Here is a 25,655-nt window from a genome sequence, read left to right on the forward strand (position 1 = left end):
TGGCAGGATGTTTTCATTATAAAAGCTCCAAAAATCCAACTGGATACAACCTGCCGAGCACCTTAAAAGGGCAGAGAGATCCAGTTAGCAACTAGCCGGGGAACACAGTGGAGCATTTAAAGCTAAAGAGCCAGATATTTCCCGCCGAATTTCATCGAGGCGAGTGAATATTGGATTTTCATTCATTATGTGACCAGAAACACAACACCAGACGAATGCTAATGTTGCTCCGTGTTCGCTGGATGTGTAAATATGCAAAAACTCACTCATTGCATCTTTAAAAATAAACTAAAAGGCTTGTTTGTGTCTCTCTCAGGGCCTCCGTACATCGTCTCTCCACCAGAAAACGTCACCGTAAACATATCCCAGAATGCACTCTTCACCTGCCAAGCAGAGGCGTATCCTGGCAACCTGACCTACACCTGGTTCTGGGAGGAGGATAACGTCTACTTCAAGAAGTAAAGTTATGATCAAGTTCACTTGCAGGGAAACCACTTAGCCAAGCAGAAACCTCCAGTTCAGAAAAGTGAAGCCAAAACTGGCCACCAGGGGGCGACTCCTCTCTGGTTGTATAGAAGTCTATGAGAAAATGGTCCTACTTCTCTCTGCTGGCCACCAGGGGGCGACTCCTCTCTGGTTGTATAGAAGTCTATGAGAAAATGGTCCTACTTCTCTCTGCTGGCCACCAGGGGGCGACTCCTCTCTGGTTGTATAGAAGTCGATGAGAAAATGGTCCTACTTCTCTCTGCTGGCCACCAGGGGGCGACTCCTCTCTGGTTGTATAGAAGTCTATGAGAAAATGGTCCTACTTCTCTCTGCTGGCCACCAGGGTGCGACTCCTCTCTGGTTGTATAGAAGTCTATGAGAAAATGGTCCTACTTCTCTCTGCTGGCCACCAGGGGGCGACTCCTCTCTGGTTGTATAGAAGTCTATGAGAAAATGGTCCTACTTCTCTCTGCTGGCCACCAGGGGGCGACTCCTCTCTGGTTGTATAGAAGTCTATGAGAAAATGGTCCTACTTCTCTCTGCTGGCCACCAGGGGGCGACTCCTCTCTGGTTGTATAGAAGTCTATGAGAAAATGGTCCTACTTCTCTCTTGATGTATTATCTCAGTAAACATTGTAAACATGAGTTTATGGTCTCAATCTCTAGTTTCAAGTCTTCTTCAATCCAGCATGATGTTCATTTAGTACATTATGGTCCATTTAGAGTCCACCAGACCAGAAAGCAGGGCTGCTTTAGGGGGCGGGGCTTACCTGCTGATTGACAGGTCGCTACCATGCTACCAATGCTAGTTAGCTACTAAGATGACTTTAACACTGAGCTGTAAAGTTGACCTCGAGTTATAGAAGCTAACTTTGTTAGCAGCTTCACACCAGAATCCACATGGATCCAGATCCAGTACAGGGTGCTGCTTAGGGTTGACCAATCAGAGCGGACTTTTTGGGGAGGGAGGGGCAGGAGGTCAAACAGGAGAGAGGCTGCTGCAGCACAGCCTGATGGGAAATTAAAGTATGTAAACATGTTCTAGCAGGAACCTAAACAGGAGAACAACAGGTCCTCCTTAAACCACCTCTGTTTCTGTGTGTTTGAGTCCCGTCCAATGGGGCGGCGGTGTCCGTCGCCTCGTTAGTTCGCTCTGATGCCTCATCACATGACTCAGGCCTTGTGTCATGGTAAGCTGTGAAGCGGTGCCAGATGGCTCCCGGACCGGAGTCTTTAGAGTCTTAGAGGGTTTTTCACAGCCAGCAAGTGACAGACCGGACAAGTGAGCAGGACTTTGAGTGGCAGGGAAAACAAGCGTCTCGCTTTAAAACCGCTTTCAGGAGTCAATCTTCATGCATTTAAATAAAAACGTTTTAATAGGTGAGAGGAGGAGGTTTATAAGAGTTTTAGTTTAACTACGAGTTACAGAGACAGAGACTACTATCTATTACATTTATATTTCAAATCATCACTGAATAATATCTGCATATTACTGCACATATATTGTGTAAAACACTTTATATTTTATGTAGTTATACATATTATATAGTGTATAAAGTTCACGCATCATGGCTGCCACAGTTGCACTGAATGTTTTTTTTAATATTTAACAAATTCACTTATTTTTGTTCTTCAAATAGCTGTGTATGTCTTTTATACCAGTTCTACCCTAACATTTAATTGATGGAACACTTGACACATGATTTTTTAATCTAATGTTGTAACTAACTATTTATTAATAGTTGATACTTACAGCAACTGTGAATTATGTATCCACTAATTAATACATTAAGTTGTTAATGATTATGGATTTTGTTTAGTCAATCAAAGGACTTTTCCCCACAAACTTTTCTAACTCATATCCAAACTTTTATTTACTAACCATTAACAAAGCCATTAGTTCCAAACAGTAAACCCTCATTAAAAAGGGGTCATATTAAAAAAAATCACATTTAATGACGTCTTCTATTCTGCAGCATTAAAAAAATGGTTTATCTGCATGAGCAAGCAAACAAAAATAAAAACATAATTACTGTGTTTAATTTTAAAGGCTGTAACATTTGGTGATTATCAGCAATTAGCAGCTTTATTTCACTCTGTACTTTGTGTTCCTTCTCCCAGAGAGCTGCTGTTTGACTCTCTGCTGCCCCCTCATGGCTCATGGTGGAAATCAGCAGAGAGAAACACGTGTGCTTCTTCCCCCCCCATTAGTGTGTTTCAATAATGTGTGTGTGTGTGTGTGTGTGTGTGTGTGTGTGTGTGTGTGTGTGTGTGTGTTCCTGCAGTGACCTGAAGCTCCGAGTGCGGATCCTCATCGACGGCACCCTCATCATCTTCCGGGTCAAACCAGAGGATGCTGGGAAATACACCTGCAGTCCGAGCAACAGCCTCGGTATCTCGCCCTCGGCATCGGCTTACCTAACCGTTCAGTGTGAGTGTTACCGTGGCAACAAAGTGGGTGGGGGAGGGGTAGGAGACGAGGAGGAGGAGGGAGCAGCAGTATATGGAGGCTGCTGTATTATTTGGCGGCACTGCTCCACCGCTGTAACGCAAAGTAACCTTCTTGAATTTCAAGGTCAGACGTGACGGAGAGTCCAGTTTGGGTTTTGACTGATCCTCTTTGACCCTCTTCATGGTCTCTCTGGATTTTAATGACACAATCATTATCTGCATCTGCATCCCGGTGCACAAAGATGGAGACGGGCTCATCTGTCCCCTTTTTTAAATTGTAAATCCCCCGAAAATGAAGCACTGACCTTCCCCCGTTCTTCAGCTCTGACTGATCATAATAAAACCAGTCCTGGATTCTTCAGGCTAAACGGACTCTGGGTCTGAATTTAGTATTAACACACTGAATGTTGAGTTAAAAAGTAATGTATTACTTTCAGCAAGGAGAAGGACTAAACTGGTACAAATCAAGACGCAGAAAAATAGCTTATTATAATAATCATAATAATAATAAACTTTATTTATAGAGCGCCTATCAAAACAAAGAACTTACCAAGGTGGAAGATAAAATAAATGGTTCAAATAATAAAGAAGAACAATAAAACAAGTAGGTAACTCAGATAAAATCAAGACAAGATTTTCAGATAAATGTTAAAATGTTTTGAGAAGAGACATAAAAGAAGACGCTGACTCTTGCCGGTCCAGAGTCTCGGGGTCTTGATCGTGAAAAACTCAGTCCCCTTTCGGTTTTCATCCTGGACTTTGGAAGCGCCAGTAGACCGCCGCCGGAGGATCTCAAAGCCTTTCATAAAATAAAAACATATGAATTAGCTACATGTAAGATATTCAATTCTACCTGTTGTAATAAAATTGAGACATTCGTTATTATGCAGATGACCTAGTCTTTTCTAAATCAGTTTATTCTGGGTTGTGGGTCGATATTGTTGCACAGCTGTATTTTCCGAAATGTATTTAAATGATCTTGTGTGTTCCCAAAACTCCGTCACCATCTCATGACTGTTCCTCAGAGGTTAGGACACATCTGGAACGCGGATTCATTTTTTTTTTACCGTAGGTTGAAGTGGTTTCGATAGTTGGAAAGTTGATAAATGCTTTTACTTTTAGTCCTGAAAGAAGTCACTGATCATTAGTTCCTAAATTCCTACTGTGTCCGGTTTCCCACTAACGGCGGTCCTCCCTCCCCGTCCAGACCCTGCCCGAGTGATCAACATGCCCCCGGTCATCTATGTCCCACGGAAGCTGCCCGGCATCATCCGCTGCCCGGTGGACGCCAACCCACCCGTGACATCAGTGAAGTGGGAGAAAGACGGCTATCCTCTCAGAGTGGAGAAGGTTCGTCTGCCGACAGGCCTCCATCACTCTCCTCTCCGTTACATTTAAGGTGGCGCTGGCGAGAAAGCTGAGTAAAATTTTAAAGGTCCAGTGTGCAGCATTTAGTGGGATTTATGGGGAGAATGGAATATAATATTAATATCTATGTTTTCATTAGTGTTTGTAAGAATCGTTGTTTTTAAGTTACTTAAACTAGCTGTTTCTTTCTACATCATATACTGTATATGAGTAGTCATCATGACCTCAGCACCCTTATTGGATCTGGATCCATGTGGATTCTGGTGTAAAGCTGCTAATAAAGTTAGCTTCTATAATTCAAGGTCAACTTTACAGCTAAGTGTTAAAGTCATCTTAGTAGCTAACTAGCATTGGTAGCGTGGTAGCGACCTGTCAATCAGCAGGTAAGCCCCGCCCCCTAAAGCATCCCCTGCTTTCTGGTCTGGTGGACTCTAAATGGACCATAATGTACTAAATGAACATCATGCTGGATTGAAGAAGACTTGAAACTAGAGATTGAGACCATAAACTCATGTTTACAATGTTTACTGAGATAATACATCAAGAGAGAAGTAGGACCATTTTCTCATAGACTTCTATACAACCAGAGAGGAGGTGCCCCCTGGTGGCCAGCAGAGAGAAGTAGGACCATTTTCTCATAGACTTCTATACAACCAGAGAGGAGTCGCCCCCTGGTGGCCAGCCGAGAGAAGTAGGACCATTTTCTCATAGACTTCTATACAAGCAGAGAGGAGTCGCCACCTGGTGGCCAGCAGAGAGAAGTAGGACCATTTTCTCATAGACTTCTATACAACCAGAGAGGAGTCGCCCCCTGGTGGCCAGCAGAGAGAAGTAGGACCATTTTCTCATAGACTTCTATACAAGCAGAGAGGAGTCGCCCCCTGGTGGCCAGCAGAGAGAATGCACGTTTAAGGCACTTCAGAGGTTGGCTTCACTTTTCTGAACCGGAGGTTTGCTGCCTGTCATGGACTTTAGGTTTTGACACTCTGGAGACCTTTAACCATGAACATTGGTAGCGTGGTAGTGACCTGTCAATCAGCAGGTAGCCCCGCCCCCTAAAGCATCCCCTGCTTTCTGGTCTGGTGGACTCTAAATGGACCATAATGTACTAAATGAACATCATGCTGGATTGAAGAAGACTTGAACCTGCGTTACTGCGTTGTCTTGCAGTACCCTGGTTGGAGCCTGATGCCGGATGGAAGCATCCGGGTGGCGGAGGCCACGGAAGACTCCCTGGGCACCTACACCTGTGTGCCTTACAACGCCCTGGGTACCATGGGCATGTCCCCCCCTGCCACTTTGGTGCTAAAGGTACGTCGCCGCTCATTCACTCCGGTTCTGTCCGCTGCATGTGATTGAAGTCACGCTGAAGTCTGCATGTGTTCCCAGGATCCCCCTTACTTTAATGTGAGGCCTGGGGGGGAGTACCGTCAGGAGGCCGGGAGGGAGCTCGTCATCCCCTGTGCTGCTTCTGGAGACCCCGACATACCGAGCATCACCTGGAGAAAGGTGTGATAGAAATCTGCAAATCGTAAAATCATCTTGTTTTTGCCAAAATGCCGCTTCTTAACTGTGTCGCCGTGATGTTTTTGAAGGTGGGGAAGCCAAGCAAGAGTAAGCACAACATCCTCCCCAGCGGCAGCTTACAGTTCCTGTCCCTCAGCAAGGAGGACCACGGAGAATGGGAGTGTGTCGCCACCAACGTGGTCACTAGCATCACTGCCAGCACGCGCATCCTCGTCATCGGTACGGTGTGTGTGTGTGTGTGTGTGTGTGTGTGTGTGTGTGTGTGTGTGTGTGTTTGTTGAGAGATATGCAGGATAAGACCCTCATCCGTCAAACACCTTCGACTCTTCCCAATTTCCCCTCAGGCATCATTAAAGTTTCATTAGATCTAATCTGTTATAGCTTTATACGCTTAATTTAAAAGGCCCGATCTGTAATTACAGTGTGGGGGATCGCCCCCTACTGCCAAAACACTGTCACTACAGCATTCACTCTTTGATAGACTGACTGGCGGCGGGGTTATGAAGTTTAAACAGGGCTGCAAAGATCGCATCGTTATTCACGCAGAAAATCATCTGTTATGCAAGACATCCTCTCCTTTATTAGCTAGTTTTTTAGAGATGTTTTGAATACATAATAGAACATGAGAGCTGCATTCTGTGCACTCATAAATTGCTCCTCCATGTAGAAATATTTATTACATTTGTGCCTGTTTTCTTTCAGATTCTAGTCCAGGCCTTTTTAAAGGAACAATCCACAGAAAACTGGAGAATCAAACATTCCCCCGTCAACTCCAAAGATGAATTTATGAACAGTATATCTTGCAGATTTTGGGTTGTTCTCTCTTTTTTGTTTGTTTTTATTTATTTATTTATTTTGAATATAATAACATTTATGCTTCATCCTTTGAACCATTATACAGGGGATTTCCTGTTTGTGTCACCTTTTGGCACTCCTGTTGCCTAGCAACCAGCTGCAGTTGACAAGAAAGAGCATAGGAATTAAATGTGATTAAAAGCCAGAGGTCATATTTTATTCTTCTGATGTGATGTTATGATGGAGAACATGGTGCAGCAATGCATCCTGGGATACATGAAGGATCCATCAGCGGGATTCAATGAAACGAAGAAAAGAAGGCGTCTTCGACTCCAATGCATGTTGAGTATTTACATATCTGACCTTTTGAAAAGTGTCTCTTGTGTGTCGGCCTCTCAGGCACCAGCCCACACGCTCCCGGTAATATCCACGTCTCGCCCTCCATCACCTCCGCTAATGTGTCCTGGGAGCCGGGCTACGACGGCGGCTTCGAGCAGACCTTCTCGGTGTGGTACGGTCCAGTGTGAGTGCCTCTTATTTACCTTCAGATCAATGGAGGGAAGTCTGCCGATGTGGAAACGCTGTCTGGAGCCGGACCTGAACGTGCATGTTCATAATTCATAGTACTCAGCATCATATACACAACATGATGTGCCTGATATATTTTATAGTTTTATTTCTACCATTATTTTTTTCTAAATGTCATTTATAGAGTATATGAGCTGTCCAGGTACCTGATATGCATTCGTCGACCTTAAATATGAGAAAAGAGACACTTCAGCATGTATTGACATATTGTTGCATCCAGCATGTGCAACAATGTGTCATTCAACTGTAAATTTATGAGTCAAAGGCAGGCAGCGAAAAGTGAAGCCAAAGTTGAAGTGCCTCAAACCTGCATTCTCTCTACTGCCCACCGGGCGGCGACTCCTCCGGTTGCATAAAGAAGTCTGATATGTTAGTGAAATTCAAAGTGCTTTCGAGATAATAAGACAAATGGAAACGGTAAAACATGAAAACGAGAACAGAAATATAAAAAAAAATAAGAAATAAGCAAAAAACATAAAATATTATATAATCAAATATATGAAGGATAAAACCCAATGAAATGTGTAAGAGGGAGCAAAAACAAACAAACAAACATGAATACAAACAAATTAGTAGTATTAGTAAATGAAATGCTTTACGACAGTAAAATGTATCTGAAACTAATCTTTTTGGTGCTTGACCCTTTCGTTTATTTATCAATCAGTTATTGAGGGTATGACATCATGTCTCGTTTCCCGTTGGCAGGACGAAGAGGACGGACTTCGGTCCTCACGACTGGCACTCCATGCCGGTCTCCGGTGCTCAGACCTGGTTGCTGGTACCGGGACTGGAGCCCGGGACCGAGTACCAGTTCAGTGTGTTGGCACAGAACAAACTGGGCACCGGCCCATTCAGCGAAGTTGTGACGGTCAACACTGCAGGTGGGTTCGCCGTCACACGCTGCCCTCTAGTGGCGGTCCACATTATCGTATACGGATACAACACATTTAATCATCATCGTTTGAATCGTCATGGCAACGCCACCGTTCCATTTAGATGTGCCGATAAGCCTGCATGCACAAAACCAGCAGATTTATATTATGTGGACTTGAACCATTCACAGACACTTCAAAAGATAAATCGTCACTATCAAGCTTGTCTGAGAGGAAGAGGAAGGTTTTCTCCAAATCCCCAAAAATGTAAAGAAAAGTTTCCATGGGCCCCTAGCGAAGGTTCTTCCTCCCTCAATTTGAATATGTAATTAAAAATCTGAGTAAAACACATTAAAACGGTCCCATGTTTTTTACAGACTTTGCTTAGAGTGCAGCTGGTGTGAAGAAAGTTAATTTTTGATGTAAGAAAAGGCAGATTTACGTGTGTGTGTGTGTGTGTGTGTGTGTGTGTGTGTGTGTGTGTGTGTGTGTGTGTGCGTGTGTGTGTGTGTCAGAGTGTGTGTGTCAGAGTGTGTGTGTCAGAGTGTGTGTGTGTTTGTGTGTGTCAGAGTGTGTGTGTGTTGTAATCCAACTCATGCCTCAAGGGCACGCTGCCAATATCCCGTCTTTGTGTGCTGCTGCCTGAAGTGAAACTGAATTAAAGGTGCGTGGTATTTAAAATCAATGGCGAGAGAGAGAGAGCGAGAGAGAGAGAGAGAGAGAGAGACAGAGAGAGCATGAAGGGAGAAAACTGCATTGCTGGTTTTTCCAGCAGACAGTGGAGAGGACAAAGAAGTGAAGGTGTTGAATACACAGATCAAGTCTCACCCAAAGAAGTCGCTTTTTAATTTTTTTTTTACATCAAACAAACGTCGTCTGAAGGCCTCACACACACGTCTGCATGTTAACAAAAGAAATACAACATCACGTTGTGTCGGTCACGTTTGCACACCGATTCCAAAACTTTCATCCATCAAAAGAACATTTCGGAGCAGATTTGATTTTATGCATTTTTTTTGCTCATCCAATATGCTTTATATACTATTTATAGCATATACACACATTGGACTCTGTGTACGAGGTTTCTGTTCCGAACTTCCTAACTCACTCAGTGAACCGCTCGTCTTCTAAATCTTATCACATTTCCTTCATTATGGAAATCAACTCATTAAGCGACCCATTTACCAATCAGACTCTGCTGCCGTGAATAACTGGATCACATCAAACTGAGTCTCAGAGACCCGATGACAGTACCTTCCTCACAATAGTGGCTTTGTTCCAGTCCCAGACTGCGTGAACCCGGATCCTGCTACTCGTTATGCTGGAGGAGTTCACCGTCATTCAACAAAGGCTAAATGAGGCCTGCACTGTTCTGACCTAGTTCACACACACTGTGGATCAGAGGGGTCCAACATGAGGTTCGAGGGGCCAGAACCGGTCCGCCGAAGGGTCCGATCTGAACCACAAAAGGGTACGATCTGGGCCTGCAAAAGGGTCCAATCCAGGCCCACCGAAGGGCCAGAACCGGTCCGCCGAAGGGTCTGATCCAGGTCTGCCAAAGGGTCTGATCCAGGTCCGCCAAAGGGTCCGATCTGAACCACAAAAGGGTACAATCTGGGCCTGCCAAAGGGTCCAATCCGGGCCCACCGAAGGGCCAGAACCGGCCCGCCAAAGGGTCTCATCCGGGCCACCGAAAGGTCTGATTCCAACCCACCAAAGGGTCCAATCCGGACTTTAAATTGGAAGTGTTGTTATTTTATTATGCACTTGAGATCAAAGTGGGCTCTATGTGGACCATGAACCAGAAAGACTTTGACCCCCCACATATTATAATGTACAGTACATACAGAGCCATATTATGTCAAAATAATCTCAATTATGTCCAATGAGGAGGCTATATTTTGCTCGCATCACTAGACTCTTTGGGATCCGGGTTTCCGAGTCCTGCATCATTAATGTGACACCGTTTTAATAAAGCTCCTCCGGTCTCTGAGGATGGAGACGGATATTGTTCTTGTGTTATTGTCATTTGCTGAGTCAACACGCTGCTGACGGGACGCTGCGAGTGTCTGGCCTCAGCTTTGAATTCATTTGATTCGATAATGTCAGACATTACATTTTCTTCTTTGCTAAAATTGTACAACAGATTACTTAATGAGTCGTTTTAGAGCGATTAAGTGTCTTCTTTTATGTGATGGTAATTAGGAAAACTGTCTGCACGCTCCTAAAACAAAATAGTCAAAGTGAAGCAGTTTTATGTTCATTTTCAGCAAATTAATATTTGAATCATGCGGTTAACGCAACAAGCCCTCCAACTCATACGACCAAATAGGTCGTGTGTCACGTCCTCAAATATACGACCTCTGGGAGCGTATTGCGGAGATTCTTCCGCAACGATAGTAGTGGTTAAGGTTAGGGTTAGGTCGACGTGTGGAGGGGGTCTCTGCCGATGATTGACGAGGGGCAATCGTCCGCGCACGCGCGGGGGGGGGGTTAGGGGGGGGGGGGGGTAGGCTTACCTGCTGATTGACAGGTCCATTTAGAGTCCAACAGACCAGAAAGCAGGGGATGCTTTAGGGGGCGGGGCTTACCTGCTGATTGACAGGTTGCTACCATGCTACCAATGCTAGTTAGCTACTAAGATGACTTTAACACTTAGCTGTAAAGTTGACCTTGATTTATGAAGCTAACTTTGTTAGCTTCACACCAGAATCCACATGGATCCAGATCCAGACAGGGTGCCACATTCAGCCGTCGCTCCTCCACAGTCCAAATATGGTCACTTCCTTCACTGGTTGCAGTTCCAAGATATCGATGACTAACAGGAGGCTTCAAAACTGTAGCCTTACAAACCAACGGGTGACATCACCATTACGACGTCGCCTTCCTCTGGATCAGGTCTGAATGAGAGTCCTTCTCATGTGTTTCTGGTCTACAGGCTCTCCTCTGGGTACCCCAGAACCACTGGTGCTTCTTACTCCACCACGGTGCCTCACAGCCAATCGCACGCAGCACGGTGTCCTCCTCACCTGGCTTCCTCCGGCCAACCACTCCTCGCCCGTCGACCGCTACATCATGGAGTTCCGTCTCGGCGAGAGGTGGGAGGTCCTGGACGACCTGATCCCGTCCACCGAGACCGAGCTCATCGCCCGGGACCTCGTCCAGGTCAGTCACGTCAAAACAAGCATTGTTTATCATATGAATACATAACTTGTTTTGAGCTTTTTCTGCATTTCAGTGCATGTTATTAATCATTCTACGTTTACATTCTGATGTAATCTCTTATTTTGATGAACACAATAACAAAAAGGAAAACTAGAAAAGACATTTCTGAAGAGATTGCGGTGTGAATGATGTTTTTTAGTGTCGGTTAACAGAGAGTCTCTGCAGCAGCTGGGTGGAGATCCTCTCGCTGTCGTCTCCATGGCGACGTCGTATGAAAGAGCACTAATGTCTCTACGTTTAAACCCCAAATTATGTATGAAGACAGGAAATTGTAGGAATGAGAGCAAGTTGAAGGTAATCTTTTGAAAAGATTATAAGCTTGTCTCTTGTTCAAATACTGAGCCTCAAAGGAAGTTCAATATCTTCAAAAGGTTAAATATTGAATAACAGCCGGCATGTAAGGGGGAAATTTCACAGAAAACGTTGAATATTTCTGAAAATATTAAAGATATAAATGACAAAAGTTTTAAAAAAAATATTTAATTTTTTTTTTTTTTTAAATAAAAAAATTAATAATAATAAAATAATAATAAAAAAAAATAGAATAAAACTAAAACAAATACAGAGAGGAAATCCAGTTTGAAATGTAAATGTTTATGAATAGGACAAAGCACAATAAACTGTTGAAAAATAAAATTAGAATTAATACAAATATTTTTTGATTAAAAAATAAAAAACTGTTAAACGAAAAATAAAATAGATTCAACAAAGAAATAAATATTTTTTTAATTAATTAAAAAAATAAATACATAATAAAATAAATTTGAAAAATAAAATGGATAAAACAAATAAATACATTTTTTTTAATTAATAAAATAATAAATACACAATAAAATAAATTACAAAAATAAAATAGACAAAACAAATGAATAAAATAATGAATCCATAATAATAATATGAATTTGGATAATGAAATAAAGGTGGGTCAGAGTGGCGCTTACAGAGAAGTCAGATCACTGTTGTGTTGCCATGGCGACAGCAGAAGTCCAGAATGCTCTTTGACCCTGATCTGGTCAGTTTTACGTGAGAATCCGTGCCGCCACCAGAAGAGTGTGTCTGGTCTGTCTCTCTCAGGAGTCCTGGTACGAGTTTCGGGTGATGGCCGTCATGGACGACCTGATCAGCGAGAGCAGCAACGTGGTGGGCGTGTCCAGCACAGGTGGGTTTCTGTCCAATGAAGCAGCACGGACCCTGGGTGATCCGTTGAGTTTTTCACCTGTCCCTCTTCCCCTCCAGACCCCTTCCCCCCTGCGGAGCTGCCTGATGAAGGGCTGGCCCGGCCGGTGGTGGCGGGCGTCGTGGCAACCATCTGTTTCCTGGCAGCGGCCGTACTGTTCAGCACTCTCGCCGCCTGCTTCGTCAATAAGCAACATCGTCGCAAACTCAAGCGTAAACCAGGTCGGTGGCATATTGATTAAGATAGAATAAATATGGGTCTGATAGTACATTTATTATTATATGTTAATATATCTCATCAGAAATCACTGCTGAGACACCGAACAACAAAGATGTAACAACAACGATGAATACAAAAGGAAGGCAAATATAGTATATTGCAAATATACAGTCTTTACAACCTTACGGAGTTCCACAAGGAGGACCACCGGACCCCCTCATGTTACCTTAGTAACAGCGTTAATGCAAAAAAATAAATAATTCCATTTATTCCACAAAATTATCATCCAGCGTTAACGTGTTAATTTTGACAGCCCTAATGTGAACGTGTATATATATATATACTTTGATATATATATATATATATATATGATACTTTAAGTGAAAGTTAAGTGTAATTAATTAAGTTGTGTACTTTGTTATTAAATATATTTTTGGCGTATTTAAAAAAAATACATGCTCAAAATGATGATTGTAACAATGAATAAATTAATTGGAATAAGTTTACTTTTACTACAACAACAATATATTAATATTATAGACACTAAATATAAATGTTTAATCAAGCAAATGTTCAATTCCAGTAATCAAGCATGTGTATTAGTACTCAAGTGAACTTGGGTTTTATTTCATTTTAGCACATAAAGGTTCACTTAAATACACATTGTGTTCCAAACATCAAGATAATATAGAATTAACACACTTGAAGTCTGCAAGTACACTAAAACTGAATATTGTGAGTGTATATATATTTTTCAGCGGGGTGCTTGTCGGTGTCGACAGAGGAATAAAATGCTAAATATAATAATATAATAATAATATAATATAACGTCTTTGTCCTCAGATCCTCCGTTGTCGGTGACACACTTCAGGAAAAGCATCGAGTCGCCGTAAGTAAAGCCGACGCCGGAGTGCCTGCAGTCCGCCAGTCGCTGCTGCTGCTGCTGGCCTTCTTCCTTCATAGCATTTCTCTAATGCATGCTGGGAAAAAACATATTTAAATCCACTTCATTAGTGCATAAATGTTAAAACGAGTAAATAAACGGACGGTGGAGGATGGTGAACAGCAGCAGCCTCTAGCGGACCGCAGATTTGAAGAAAGTCCAAAGCAGCTGAGTCAGCGTTTATTAAGCACATTACCCAGAGTGCCCAAGTTGCTGCAGTGTGTGTGTGTGTGTGTGTGTGTGTGTATTGATTCTTTGATCCATCTGTGTTCTTTAACCTTAAACACGTGTCTGCTTTCTGCATGGTTCTTCCGTGTGAATAATGTTTAACGTACGGTTTCCACCACATGTGTGTTTTCTGTCTGTCTGATTACATTTCAAATGATCTGTGAATCCCATCCCAGAGTAAATGTTTGTTTTTGGAGGGATTCCTTCTTTGTTTAGTATTATATTATTATATATACAGTATATATATATATATATAGAAGGGTCCAGGCGGGTCCTTCCTGCCCAGTGGGCTTTAGTCAAACATGAACCAGGACCCGTTTTGTCTCCCATCGCAGACCTCCTCTCACCCCGTTGCCGGGGGCGGAGCCCTGCTGGGACGAGCCTGCCAGGAGCAGTTTCTTGCCCCCGCCTGCCAGCCCCCTGTGAGTTCCTGCCCCCCCCCCCCCCCCATACCGGAGTCCAGACCCGTGCTGCACCGGCTCGGCCGCATGCTTTTGATGCATCGCATAGAGAAACAATGACCATTTGTTGCAGCCGCTGGCCTTATTTGCATGAACGGGGCGTCGGGATTATAAAAAACAAGATGCTCAGCATGCATGTGGACTCTGCTGCTCCTGGTCTGGGACTACGTTGAGGCCTGGTCATCTGCTTCCCTCAACATCACCATTTGGTAGCAGCATATGTAAAAAACTCTCCTCTGCTGGTGTAGCCGATTCGAGAGATCTGTGATACGGTTGTCATGGTTACGTCCTTGTTTCTCCTCTCATCCCGGCCCGGGCTTGTTTCATTGGCTGCTGTCCCTCATAATCATAATCCTTCAGCGTGGCTGCTTTGAGTGCTTCGGCTTTGTGTTGTTTCATCTGTTTGGCTAAAGAATGAACCCACAATCACTCTTAATTTACAGCATAGGAGGTTTTTTGTTTTAAACTAAGCGGGCGCTTTTGTTTCTGTCGCCAGGTTATCATCGGGGAAGATAAGTCCGGAGAGCTCGCCTCCGTCTCGGCCCCGCTCGCTCTCCTCGGAGGGCTCCCACGGCCCCGGCCTCTACGTCAGGAAGCTGCCCAGCCCTCAGCGGGATCGAGACAAGGAGCTCTCCTTCTACAAGAAAACCAAGCGTGCCATAGCCAGCAAGAAGTACAGCGTGTCCAAGTACGAGTCCGAGGTGACCACGCCCATCGAGCTGATCAGCCGCGGCCCCGACGGCCGCTTCGTCATGGAGAGCCCGCCGCCCCGCCGCATCCACGGCTTCCCCTTCGCTGAGGAGTCCGACATGTACCCCGAGTTCCGGCAGTCCGACGAGGAGAATGATTTTGACCCCGGGCCCCTGCCACCCATCATGCCCACGCTGCGGCCCCAGCTCTCCCCAACGTCCTCCAGCCTGGATTCCACGCAGCCCCCCACCTACAGCCCCCGCCTGCACCGGGCCATGGAAGGTATGAGCTTCGCAGAGGGCAGTGCACTTCACGCCTCGGGGCAGGCCCCGGCCTCCCGCTACAGGGGCTTCCCCCAGGGCCCCTTCTATGGGTATCTAGGCAGCCGCATTGAATCAGGGATCCCGCCGCCATTCTACATGCCCGACATCAGCCCGCGTAGCTCGGCGCTGTCCTCGCCGCCGGGCACCGCCGAGGGGCCCTTCGGTTACCCCTCCATCCCCGAGGAGAGCGGCGAGATGGAGCTCCATCAGTACACCGCCTCCGGCCACTCCCTCTCCCACACACACAGCCCACCCCCTCGCTCGCCCGACAGCTGGCATCCCCACGAGCTGCCCTTCCTGGGTCTGGAGGGTCCACGGTTCATATACCCGTCTCACCATCCCCAGGACCTGCCCGACCCGCCCCCCTACCCGCCTCACTCTCTGCCCCCGAGCCGCCTGCACCTCTCCTCCCTGAAGGATCCCATGAGCCCTGGACTCCTGCAGCTGGAGGTCCCCGTGGCTCCCCCGGGCAGAGACCGGCCCCTGGGGCCTCCGGTTAGGCGTTTAGCTATGCAACAGGCCCAGAGTCTCGGCCAGCTCAGACACACGGCCCACGGTGTGGGCGTACCAGTGTTGCCTTACCCTGACCCGGCAGCCCGTTCAGGGAGCCCAAGCACAGCCCCCAGTAGTAGCCCTCAGTCCTGGCTCAGCCCGAGGGCGGGGCGCCGGGCCGACCCCAGCCTCCCCCCGCTGGTCCTCCAGCCCTCCCGCCTCTCTCCGCTCTCCCAGAGCCCCCTTAGCACCCAGCCGGGTTCCCCGGACATCCTGGTGCGGCCCCCTCCGCGCCCCAGCATCCTCCGCACCTCTCGGTCTCTGGAGATGCCCGAACTAACCCTGCAGCCGTCGGTCAGTTTCTCCCGGCGCTCCTCCCTGTCCACCTCGCCCACTCAGAGCCAGGGCGCCCGGCTCCCCAGCCCCAGTTACCACGCCCACATGTCCTACGCCTCCACCGCGGCCAGTTACCCCTCCCAGTCCCCCTCCCCCCCTCTGGAGGGCAGGGACGTGTTCGGGCAGAGGCCGTCCCAGAGGAGGACAGAGGAGGAGATGCTGCCCTCGGAGCCCTCCCAGCTCTCGGCGTCGGGGTAGGTGATCCATCCCAGCGGAGAACAGTCACACATTGATTTCAGGGGAGGTCGTCTCCTCGTCTGCTCCTCCGTATTTTAAACCCACACTTTTTACGTTATAACTCATAATACCACGCATATTGTAGTTAATATGCAGAAGGCATGTGATTGCATTTAGCACACATTTGTATCAAAAAGTGACATTTACCCCCAAAAACTCGCAGTCTGATGTTACGATGATGTATTATTGTTTTTAATAGCTCGTATTATCTCGTAAAACAGGAACATTTAAATGAAGCGTTAAAACCACAGAAACACACATTTTTTATGTCACTTTTTTCCTGAACAAAGTATTTTTTCTGTAATGGAAAAAAATATAAACGATTTAATTAGTATGAAAATATAAATCTTGTGTGGATCGGTAGCTAACGTTTTCATACTCGACTGGAACAATCAACTGTATATTTTATGAACATTTCCATCGTTTTTATTACACTTTATTTCATACAGAGAAAAAGATTTCTGTTAACAAGCCAACTGTTGGCTTTATTATAGGTCAATAAACGCTTTCCTTTATAGAAACATTATAACGTGTTAATAAGAACAAAGTTTGGGTTGCCAGATTGTGAAAATCTGAAGTTATTAATAAACACAAATGAAAGGTAAGAAACTTTGACATTAGAAATGTTAACAAATCATTAATAAAGTGCCTGGAAATGGTCATTAACATGAATAAATTATTAATAGTTTGTGGCAGAGGAAGAACTCGTTTAATTAAATAAAAGTGTAGAAATAAAGTTAATGAAACCTCCAATAATACAAGTACTCCAAGTAATTTATACTATTAGTGAGGTACAGTTACTGCAGTACTTTACTTGAGTACTTGAGTAAATGTACTTTCCTCCACTGTAAATTCATGAAATACATTTGAATATATATATATATATATATATATATATATATATATATATATATATATATATATATATATATATATATATATATATATTATAGAAGATCAGAGGTCAATCTGTTGAATTCAATAGGAGAATAAAAGCCCACAACCTGGCAACCCAAGAGTGACTATTATCACTTTATTAACCATTAAAAAGCCTCTTTAAAGTGTCTCGTTAGATAAAAACTCATGAAGAGAAAAACGCTTTTATGCTCATTTACATAAAAACATAACGGAGACTCGTATAAGTCGCCCCCCCTCACACCCACGTCACACCCCCTCTAGAAGTAGCTAACGCTAACGCCGCGGCGCCCCCGCACCGTCACCTCCGTCACCTCCACCACCCGCTGTAGGCTGCTGCTCTTCTAGATGAGTAAGTGATCACGTGATCTGTTTTTGATTGATCTCAGCTATCTGGGCAGCCTCGTGACCCGGCCCCCCACGCCGCAATAGGTAAGGGTCGGACCCATGTCTGAGAGGGGGAGGGGCCAGCAGGGGGAGGGCGCTAATCACTCTCTCCTTTAAAGGGGAATGGCTTTGGGTTGTGCCTCTGTGCTGGATTCAAGTGAAGTAGGATTAAAAGGACTGCAGGGCGTCTCCGGACGCTGCAGGAATCCGGCTCGTCGAGCACGAGGACGCCGTTTCGGACAAATCTTCGGATTCAGAGTCTTTTTTTTTTAAATGAAAAAAAGCACAAAAAGCAAACAAACTTGAATCAATAGAGGACGCACATGAATGATAGACTGGAGTATTCCCCTTTAAAGTTTTGTTCCATGTGCAAAATGCCATGCATGCAATTCTCTAAACTTCTTCTCTACGAGCAAACAAATAACAACAATCCTCCAAACTAAATTCTTTGTCACATTTGTTGTCCTAAGTGATTTTTTTTCTTGTCATGTGACCGTTTTTTTTTTTTTTTTGATAAATGGCCATCTCCTCTTTTCCCGTCATGTGACTTGTTCTTTAACGGGGCCATTTCCTCTTCCTGCCATCCTCCTCCTCCTCCGTCAGCATGGTGAAGCCTCTGTATATTTATATATACGCAGTGTTCATGTTTTTATTGGAAGTGTGCCGTGTACGGTGTGTTTCATGTCGTGTTTCTTTTCTTTCTGTTTGAAAACGCCGCGGTGGCCTCGGTGCATCACGGTGCATCCCGGTGCATCATGGGAAATGTTTCCAGGACGCCGTCTCCTCCCGTCTCTGCTAACGCTCTCATCTCTCTCTCCACAGCGACGAGCGATGGACTCGAAAGCTTTCTGTTTGCCAACTTGATTTAATCCAGAATTAAGTCAAGTTTAAACCCTAATGAAGCCCAGATGTTAAATCTGTACATGTTATTGCATCTTTTCTATTAGACGTGGACGAAAAGCAGAGTATTCGGTACGAGGTAAAGCCGGTGAACGTCCACTTCAACTTGATGTGATTTTTCTACGTTGATTATTTTTCTTTCTAAAACGTGAGCATGTTATTATCACTCATGAAATGAAAATAGTTCTTCGGGGGATTCGAAGAGAGAGGCGTTTTATTTTTGCAAACTCGAAACGCTTCGAAAAAATAGTTGGAAAGATGTTTAAACGATTAAGAAGTTCCAGAAATTATTTTCATTTTTATGAGTTTTAGACGGCAGAGAGAACAATAACACATTTCTGAAGCAGTCACTATTTAAAGGCCCATAATTCATCTTTTTAGCACCGTTGCTATGGCAACACGCCTCTGATTTCAAATTCTAATCACGGGATCTAAAATTTGATGAAATTCTGTCGAAGAATAATGATAATGTGCATCGATTTAACTCCTATAAATCCTGATCCGGGTCTTTAATTTAATGATTGTTTGAGAAGAATCTTAACAGCAAATAAATTCACCAAATCCACCTTAAGTCAACAATTCTGTCTCTTTCTCTTCTCCTCTCTGTCTCTAGTCTAACGTTTGTCATCCATCAGATAGAACGTGGACATCCATCATGTTAGTGAGAGGATCATAACGTCTGGAAGTAGCGATTAAAGTGCCTGTCTGTCTCTCCGAGGGTTAGACAGGTGGACTAACGTGGGCCGGCGTGTGTCTTTCTTCCCAGGGAACCTCTAGGTGCGTCTGCCGGTCCTGCCGGGTCTGAGAGTCTGCCGGCGCTGCTTCACCACTGCATCGCCAAGGCCAAGGGAGCGGCCGCCAACAACAACAACAACACCACCTCGGCCAGGAGAGCAGGTAGTAGTAGTACTACTGCAGAAATATACCTTCAAATATCACTCAAGGAAAAGTACTATTGTGCAAATGTTCTCAAAGAGCCCAAAGTAAACGTATTATTGTATTTATGTTCGTCGCTGGCAAAGATGGAGTTTATTAATAATAAAATACAAAATAATAATGTCATATTTTTATTTTATTAATAATAGAAAATAAAATCATAATATGATAAACTAATCATTTATTTATTTTTGATAATACCAAATTAAAAACAGCGGGTCAGTCCTCAGCTTCTGTCTGCCCCCCCAGGTCCCTCTCAGACCCAGCAGCCATCTCAGACGCCCCGAGGGGGAGACCAGGACCCGGACCGGAAGAGGAAACGGCAGAACAAGAAGAACCCCTATCTCTATTTGACCTCCTTCCTGCAGCGCAGGCAGTCTGAGGACGACCAGACGGGCATCCTGGCCAGCACGGACTCCGAGGGCCCCAACTACGGGACCCTCCGCTGACCGGCGTGCCCACCAAGCCATCGGACTCGACTAGACTAGACAAAAGAAAAGAAAGTCCTCCTTGCTCCCCCACCCTTCCTCCACAAAGTCTCAAGCTAACACAAGATCTCATCATCTCTAAAAGCTCGCCGGCGTTCGTAGAGAAACGCCAAACGCTTCGGGGTCCGACACCTCACCTGAAGACGAGAACTTTTCTGAAACTCGTCTCTGAGGAATTTCACTTGAAAAAACGCTCTGAAAAAAATATATAATGTACATAAATAGTAAAAACAAAAAAGGGAGTCCAGCTTCCTCTTAAAGTAATAAAGAAACGTGCCGGTCGAGTACGTGGCCACACGTTGCGAAGGTTTTTTTCCGCCCGCGGTTCATCGAGGGGTCCACATGTTTTCGGTTTTCAGTGAATCAGTGTACTGTGAAGCCTGGTGCGTCCTCGGACATCGGACATGAGTCTACCTTTCCTACAATACAACTAGTGTCAGTATTTAAACACAGGGTTCTTACCACAAAATATACCTCAGAGTAAACGCAGAGTTGCTGTAATTTCTCGTGGTATACTGTACGCACTCGACCTTTTTAAAAACGTATGAAACGTATGGATATACATGAAAAAAGACAAAAAAAGGTTTCTATCTCACTCATTCAAACGGATAACACGGCCTGACTTTATCTGATTTAGACGCTTTTCTCTCGCTGGCATCTCGTTCCTCATTTCCATCTACGATCCGACCGTTAAGGTGGAACCGTCCTAATCCTGGTGCTCGATTGGCTCACTTCTTCATTAAGATCCTTAAAAAATGATGTGGGACTCGGACTTTGAAGACCTGGGTGATGACTTGTTGAACGTGTACTCTGTGTTTCATTATTAAGGACTCATTTTGTGAAAGGTGGCACGTTTCCAGGTGCCTTTTTTATTTTGTTGTTTGTTTGTTTGTTTGTTTGCCTTTTCTCGCGTTTTTACAAACATAAACTGCCTTTTTCCGTCGCCTTCTCTTGTCTCCGATAGAGAGACTCCGATATTCCGTGTTTTTTTTAGCTTTCTCTGCCAAGGACACATGAGAGAAAATGCTTTTTTTGTTTTTGACATTTATATTTGAAATGGGTTCCTGCTGTGTATAACCAAGAATACCCATCCGAATAAATACAAAAATACAGATCAGATCAAAAATAGAACAAACCGGTTGATTTTAACGTTTAATGAGAATGTGATTTGTGACATAAAAGCTGTTTAACGAGCGACGGGACGCATTCAAACAAAATGGCCACCCCGACTGTTTTATCTCTAACTACTGTATATTTACTTGCTAGCTACTCTCTGTACGTTCGATTTTTTTGTTCTTTTCTTTTAAACAACTAACCGATATTTGAATGTATGTTTTTTGCTGTACAGGAAATGAATGTTCCCGGCATCGCAGTACATTGAATGACCCGTTTACTTTTGTTAGCGGCGTGACGACGTTGAGTCCAAAATTGTTTAACTTAACGGATTAGTAAACGCGCCTCTCCCCTGAGCCAAGCGACCCTTTCTTCTGATGGCCGCAAAAAAAAAAACTTTTTTGTTTTAACTGCTAACGCTACTGCAAAGACATATCAGATATATTTCCATCTGCTACGAACAAATCAAGAGGTTTTTCCGGCAAAAATAATCCACGAGAACAATACGACTCGACTTTACCGAAATCTCTGAAAAAGCTAAAGAAAGGGACGATTGCCTGGAAACGCGAGCGTCAAAAAGTGCATATTCTACTTTTAACGAATTTGACTTTCGTTGTAAGATACGAGTTAAAAAGTAGGAAGAAAAAAATCTATATTTGTTATGTACTGTACATGGTATGTATCGTTATTTGTAAAGATAAATCAAACCATGTTTTACAGGAAGACATTCTTGTACGAGGATGTATAAAAAAAGAAGAAATTAGATTATATATATAAAAGTATTCGCTTACAGTACGGCTATAAGTGGATAATGTTTCTGAAACATTTTTAAGGTGCCTCGTTTGTCATAATTTAGCAGACGTTATTTTATCTGAAAGAAGAAGAAAGAGGAAAAACCTTAATGTTAGTACCGTACGATGTATTATTGCCATAATCCCGCTGGCTGCACAAGTTAAGTAGTATTTTCTCTGATGTATTAGTACGTGAATGCCCGTTTTTGGAAAAAGCTTTAGAAGCAAAGAAGTGTGTCGCCATCTATAATAGTATTCTGGATCAAAGTAATACTGTACTTTTATTTTTTGCGCCCGTTCATGAGCACACATGTAGATTCTCCAGATCTGTTTCGCCTTTAGGTGTCCAAAGCAAATAAAAACGGAGGGAAACTAATATTTTTTGTTTGTTCCCGAGAGTCGGAGACATGCTGCCGTCATGTACGAGGAAAACAAATTGTGTTTACATTAGTTTGATAAAAGAAAAAAGCATGTTGGGGAGCGTATAGTTGCTTTGAACATTTTCCCACTTGGTGCTATGTTTAACTTCGTGGTGCTGTAGAATAGAGGTCTAAAGATTTTCTTTATTATTTTCTGGTTTCCACAAGCAACTCTTTGTAGACCGACTCCCGGTAGACGCTCCAGGTCCACTCAGACCAGGTCCACTCAGACCAGGTCCTCATAGACGACACGGGGGTGGGGGAGGGGCGGCCTGGTGATAACCTCATAATAAGAGACTTGTGACTGGTTTTCTATGGTGTGTTTTTGCAAACTGTCTGTCTGTGCTTCCAAGGTTAGCCTCTCTGCAGTGTATTTGTGACGAGACACATTAACCCAGCCTCCAAGGAGAAACACCCACCTGGTTTCAGACTAGCAGCGTCGCCGGGGGCAACCATGGGGCGGGGGATGGGGGAGGAGCTTTTTCTACTTCCTGTATGGTCGACCAACTTTCGGTTTAACAGCACCTGTTTTTTCCAAGCACACCGTTGCAGGTAGATCTCCTAACTAGTACTGTACAACGGCCACGAGTCGTCACCACAACACGTGTTACTTTTTTATTTGTCGCCAGGCAGAAAAGGTGTCGTGATACATCCTCTCCAAGGGTTTTTTTTCCCCAACAGAAAAAAAATGGATGTCGTCTTCCGGGCTCATTTTATTTAATTTATTTTTTGCAACAAAAACATGTACAGTGTTTTAAGAGGGCTGCTTTGGACGTACTGTTAGCTCAGTTTTATTTTAATTTTTTCTGCTTACAGCTTTTAGTGCATCACTAGGCGCTGGTACGATGATACGATTTTTTTTATTGTATTAATCTTGCATGTAGAGACAATACAAAACAAACTTGAAAAAAAACAAAAAATTAAAAAAAAAACAACAACGCCTATTTAGCAATCATTCATGGGACATCTGAGCTGGTTGTTACTGGACGGAAAATAGAAATCTGTAGTATTTTCTATATTCTCTGTTTTTTCATGTGTTAACCAGCACTGAGAAACTAGAATGTATTATTATCGTAGGCTACAATAAAAGCACTACATCGTTGACTGTTTTTAGCTTAATGCTCATACTCAAGCAAACCAAGTAGTGCTTAAAAAGGAAGAAAATTTTACTACATTTCATTTCCATTTCCATCCACTGAACTCTGTGCTGTACATCACATGTTTACATTCTGTATTATATGTTGTTTATTCGAACGTTTTTTTGTACATAATTTGTCTCCATAACGATGTTCATATGTAAATATTTCAAAGCAAAAACATGTTTGTTTGTTTTTTACTCTGGTTTTAAAAACAACCTGATGCTTTTTCAACTTTTTTCTATTTTATTTTCCAGACTCGTCATTCCGTTCTGTCACTACATCAGGTATACGCTTCACTTAACTTTTCTTTGTGAGCAATTAACTCATACTGTATGGTGCTGTACCAAAGCCTTATGTATAATATTTGTATTACTTTCTCTCTCTCTCTCTCTCTCTCTCTCTCTCTCTCTCTCTCTCTCTCTCTCTCTCTCTCTCTCTCTCGTTTCGCCACTGCTGTCCGGTGAATTCTTGTATCTTGTCTTGAGATCATGTCTTACTCACTTCGTCATGTTCAACTGCCATGGATCTCATTTCTTTATCGAGTTTAAAAACGCGATGTTTGAAAAAAACGTGATGTTTGAAAAAAAAACCCCGCTCCGGCTTGTAACCAACTAACCCGGATGTGAAGCGACGGACGCCATCGAAGAAGCCTTTTTGTAGGGGAGGGGCTAAAAACCCCTCCAGGGGGCGTAGACGTGGGCCTAGCACGCAATCTACGCCCTCTATATGGCATGTCTACGAGAATTTACGGAAGCCGTGTTGTGTTCATGTTCACCATATCATTTCAAACGCTTAGTCCCATATGAAATTTTCCTCTCAAAATTTTTGTATTTTGATATAATAAAAAAATCAAAAGAGGTTTTGTATCTTGTGTTCTGTGATGTTTCTTTGAAGCAGATGTAGTTCCCACGATGGCCACAAGGTGTAGGTGTTGTCCATAGAGAGAGGTGGTGCTCTTAATCAGGTCAGGCTTTTTTGGATTTTAATTCTAGGACACACCGGCATTATGAGCTGAAAGAGATCTCACATTCATTGTTACCTTCAAAAGTCACGATGTGGAGTTAGGTTGTGTTTGAGGAAAGCAAATTAATTCAAAGCAACTAAAGTGTTTAATGATTAATATTTCTGACCTCAGCTCCACCGTCTCCACCCAAATGTGAAGGAGTGAATTGTGTGTCAGTGGAGCCGCAACGAGGAAAACAAATAACTTGAAAGAGGATGAGGTCTGTCAGTGACCTTTGTGCTTTTGTTCAAACCTCAAACCCCCCCCCCCCCCGCCCCACGGCATGCTGGGAAACAAACAAATGAACGGCCCGTCTGCACACACACCTGAGGAATGCCGTTAATCCACTGGTCAAACACACATTTATACCTTTAGAAGTCTACTTTCAATCATTATTAGAAAATTAAGCTGAATTATTTTGTATTTTTCACCACTTAAATTTTTTTTTTAAGTGATTTTGTTTTTGATTAATTTGTTATTTGTTTGGTCAAAAAACGCTCACAATTTCCCAGGAAAAAAAACCCTAATTTAAAATGCAGGATAACTGTGTTAAATCTAAAGTTAGAGAAGCCAGCCGGTTAGCTTAGCTTAGAAACGGGGGGAAACGGTTAGCCCGACCTCTCACTATGAGGAAATGGTCCTACTTCTCTCTGCTGGCCACCAGGGGGCGACTCCTCTCTGGTTGTATAGAAGTCTGTGAGAAAATGGTCCTACTTCTCTCTGCTGGCCACCAGGGGGCGACTCCTCTCTGGTTGTATAGAAGTCTATGAGAAAATGGTCCTACTTCTCTCTGCTGGCCACCAGGGGGCGACTCCTCTCTGGTTGTATAGAAGTCTGTGAGAAAATGGTCCTACTTCTCTCTGCTGGCCACCAGGGGGCGACTCCTCTCTGGTTGTATAGAAGTCTATGAGAAAATGGTCCTACTTCTCTCTGCTGGCCACCAGGGGGCGACTCCTCTCTGGTTGTATAGAAGTCTATGAGAAAATGGTCCTACTTCTCTCTGCTGGCCACCAGGGGGCGACTCCTCTCTGGTTGTATAGAAGTCTATGAGAAAATGGTCCTACTTCTCTCTGCTGGCCACCAGGG

General features: G+C 43.9%; 1 protein-coding gene across 3 annotated transcripts in view; it reads left to right on the top strand.

Annotated features, from left to right (window-relative positions):
- Positions 1 to 20,285, top strand: part of igsf9ba (immunoglobulin superfamily, member 9Ba) — a 59,062-nt gene extending 38,777 nt beyond the window's left edge. The window contains exons 6-21 of one of the 3 annotated variants that reach the window (XM_084019520.1): positions 317 to 458; positions 2,772 to 2,917; positions 4,145 to 4,287; positions 5,476 to 5,616; positions 5,695 to 5,814; positions 5,901 to 6,051; positions 7,027 to 7,150; positions 7,921 to 8,096; positions 11,026 to 11,252; positions 12,387 to 12,471; positions 12,549 to 12,710; positions 13,552 to 13,597; positions 14,215 to 14,301; positions 14,837 to 16,435; positions 19,447 to 19,577; positions 19,866 to 20,285. In XM_084019520.1, coding sequence (XP_083875646.1) covers positions 317 to 458; positions 2,772 to 2,917; positions 4,145 to 4,287; positions 5,476 to 5,616; positions 5,695 to 5,814; positions 5,901 to 6,051; positions 7,027 to 7,150; positions 7,921 to 8,096; positions 11,026 to 11,252; positions 12,387 to 12,471; positions 12,549 to 12,710; positions 13,552 to 13,597; positions 14,215 to 14,301; positions 14,837 to 16,435; positions 19,447 to 19,577; positions 19,866 to 20,065 — 3,680 coding nt within the window. In that variant the 3' untranslated portion in view covers positions 20,066 to 20,285. Of the gene's footprint in view, positions 1 to 316; positions 459 to 2,771; positions 2,918 to 4,144; positions 4,288 to 5,475; positions 5,617 to 5,694; positions 5,815 to 5,900; positions 6,052 to 7,026; positions 7,151 to 7,920; positions 8,097 to 11,025; positions 11,253 to 12,386; positions 12,472 to 12,548; positions 12,711 to 13,551; positions 13,598 to 14,214; positions 14,302 to 14,836; positions 16,436 to 17,782; positions 17,826 to 19,446; positions 19,578 to 19,865 lie in introns of those variants that run through there. The other 2 variants (XM_084019522.1, XM_084019521.1) reach the window with 2 other exon arrangements.
- Positions 20,286 to 25,655: the final 5,370 nt, after the last annotated feature.

The sequence above is a fragment of the Eutrigla gurnardus genome (assembly GCF_963514095.1).
Source record: "Eutrigla gurnardus genome assembly, chromosome: 10".
Lineage (NCBI taxonomy): Eukaryota > Metazoa > Chordata > Actinopteri > Perciformes > Triglidae > Eutrigla > Eutrigla gurnardus.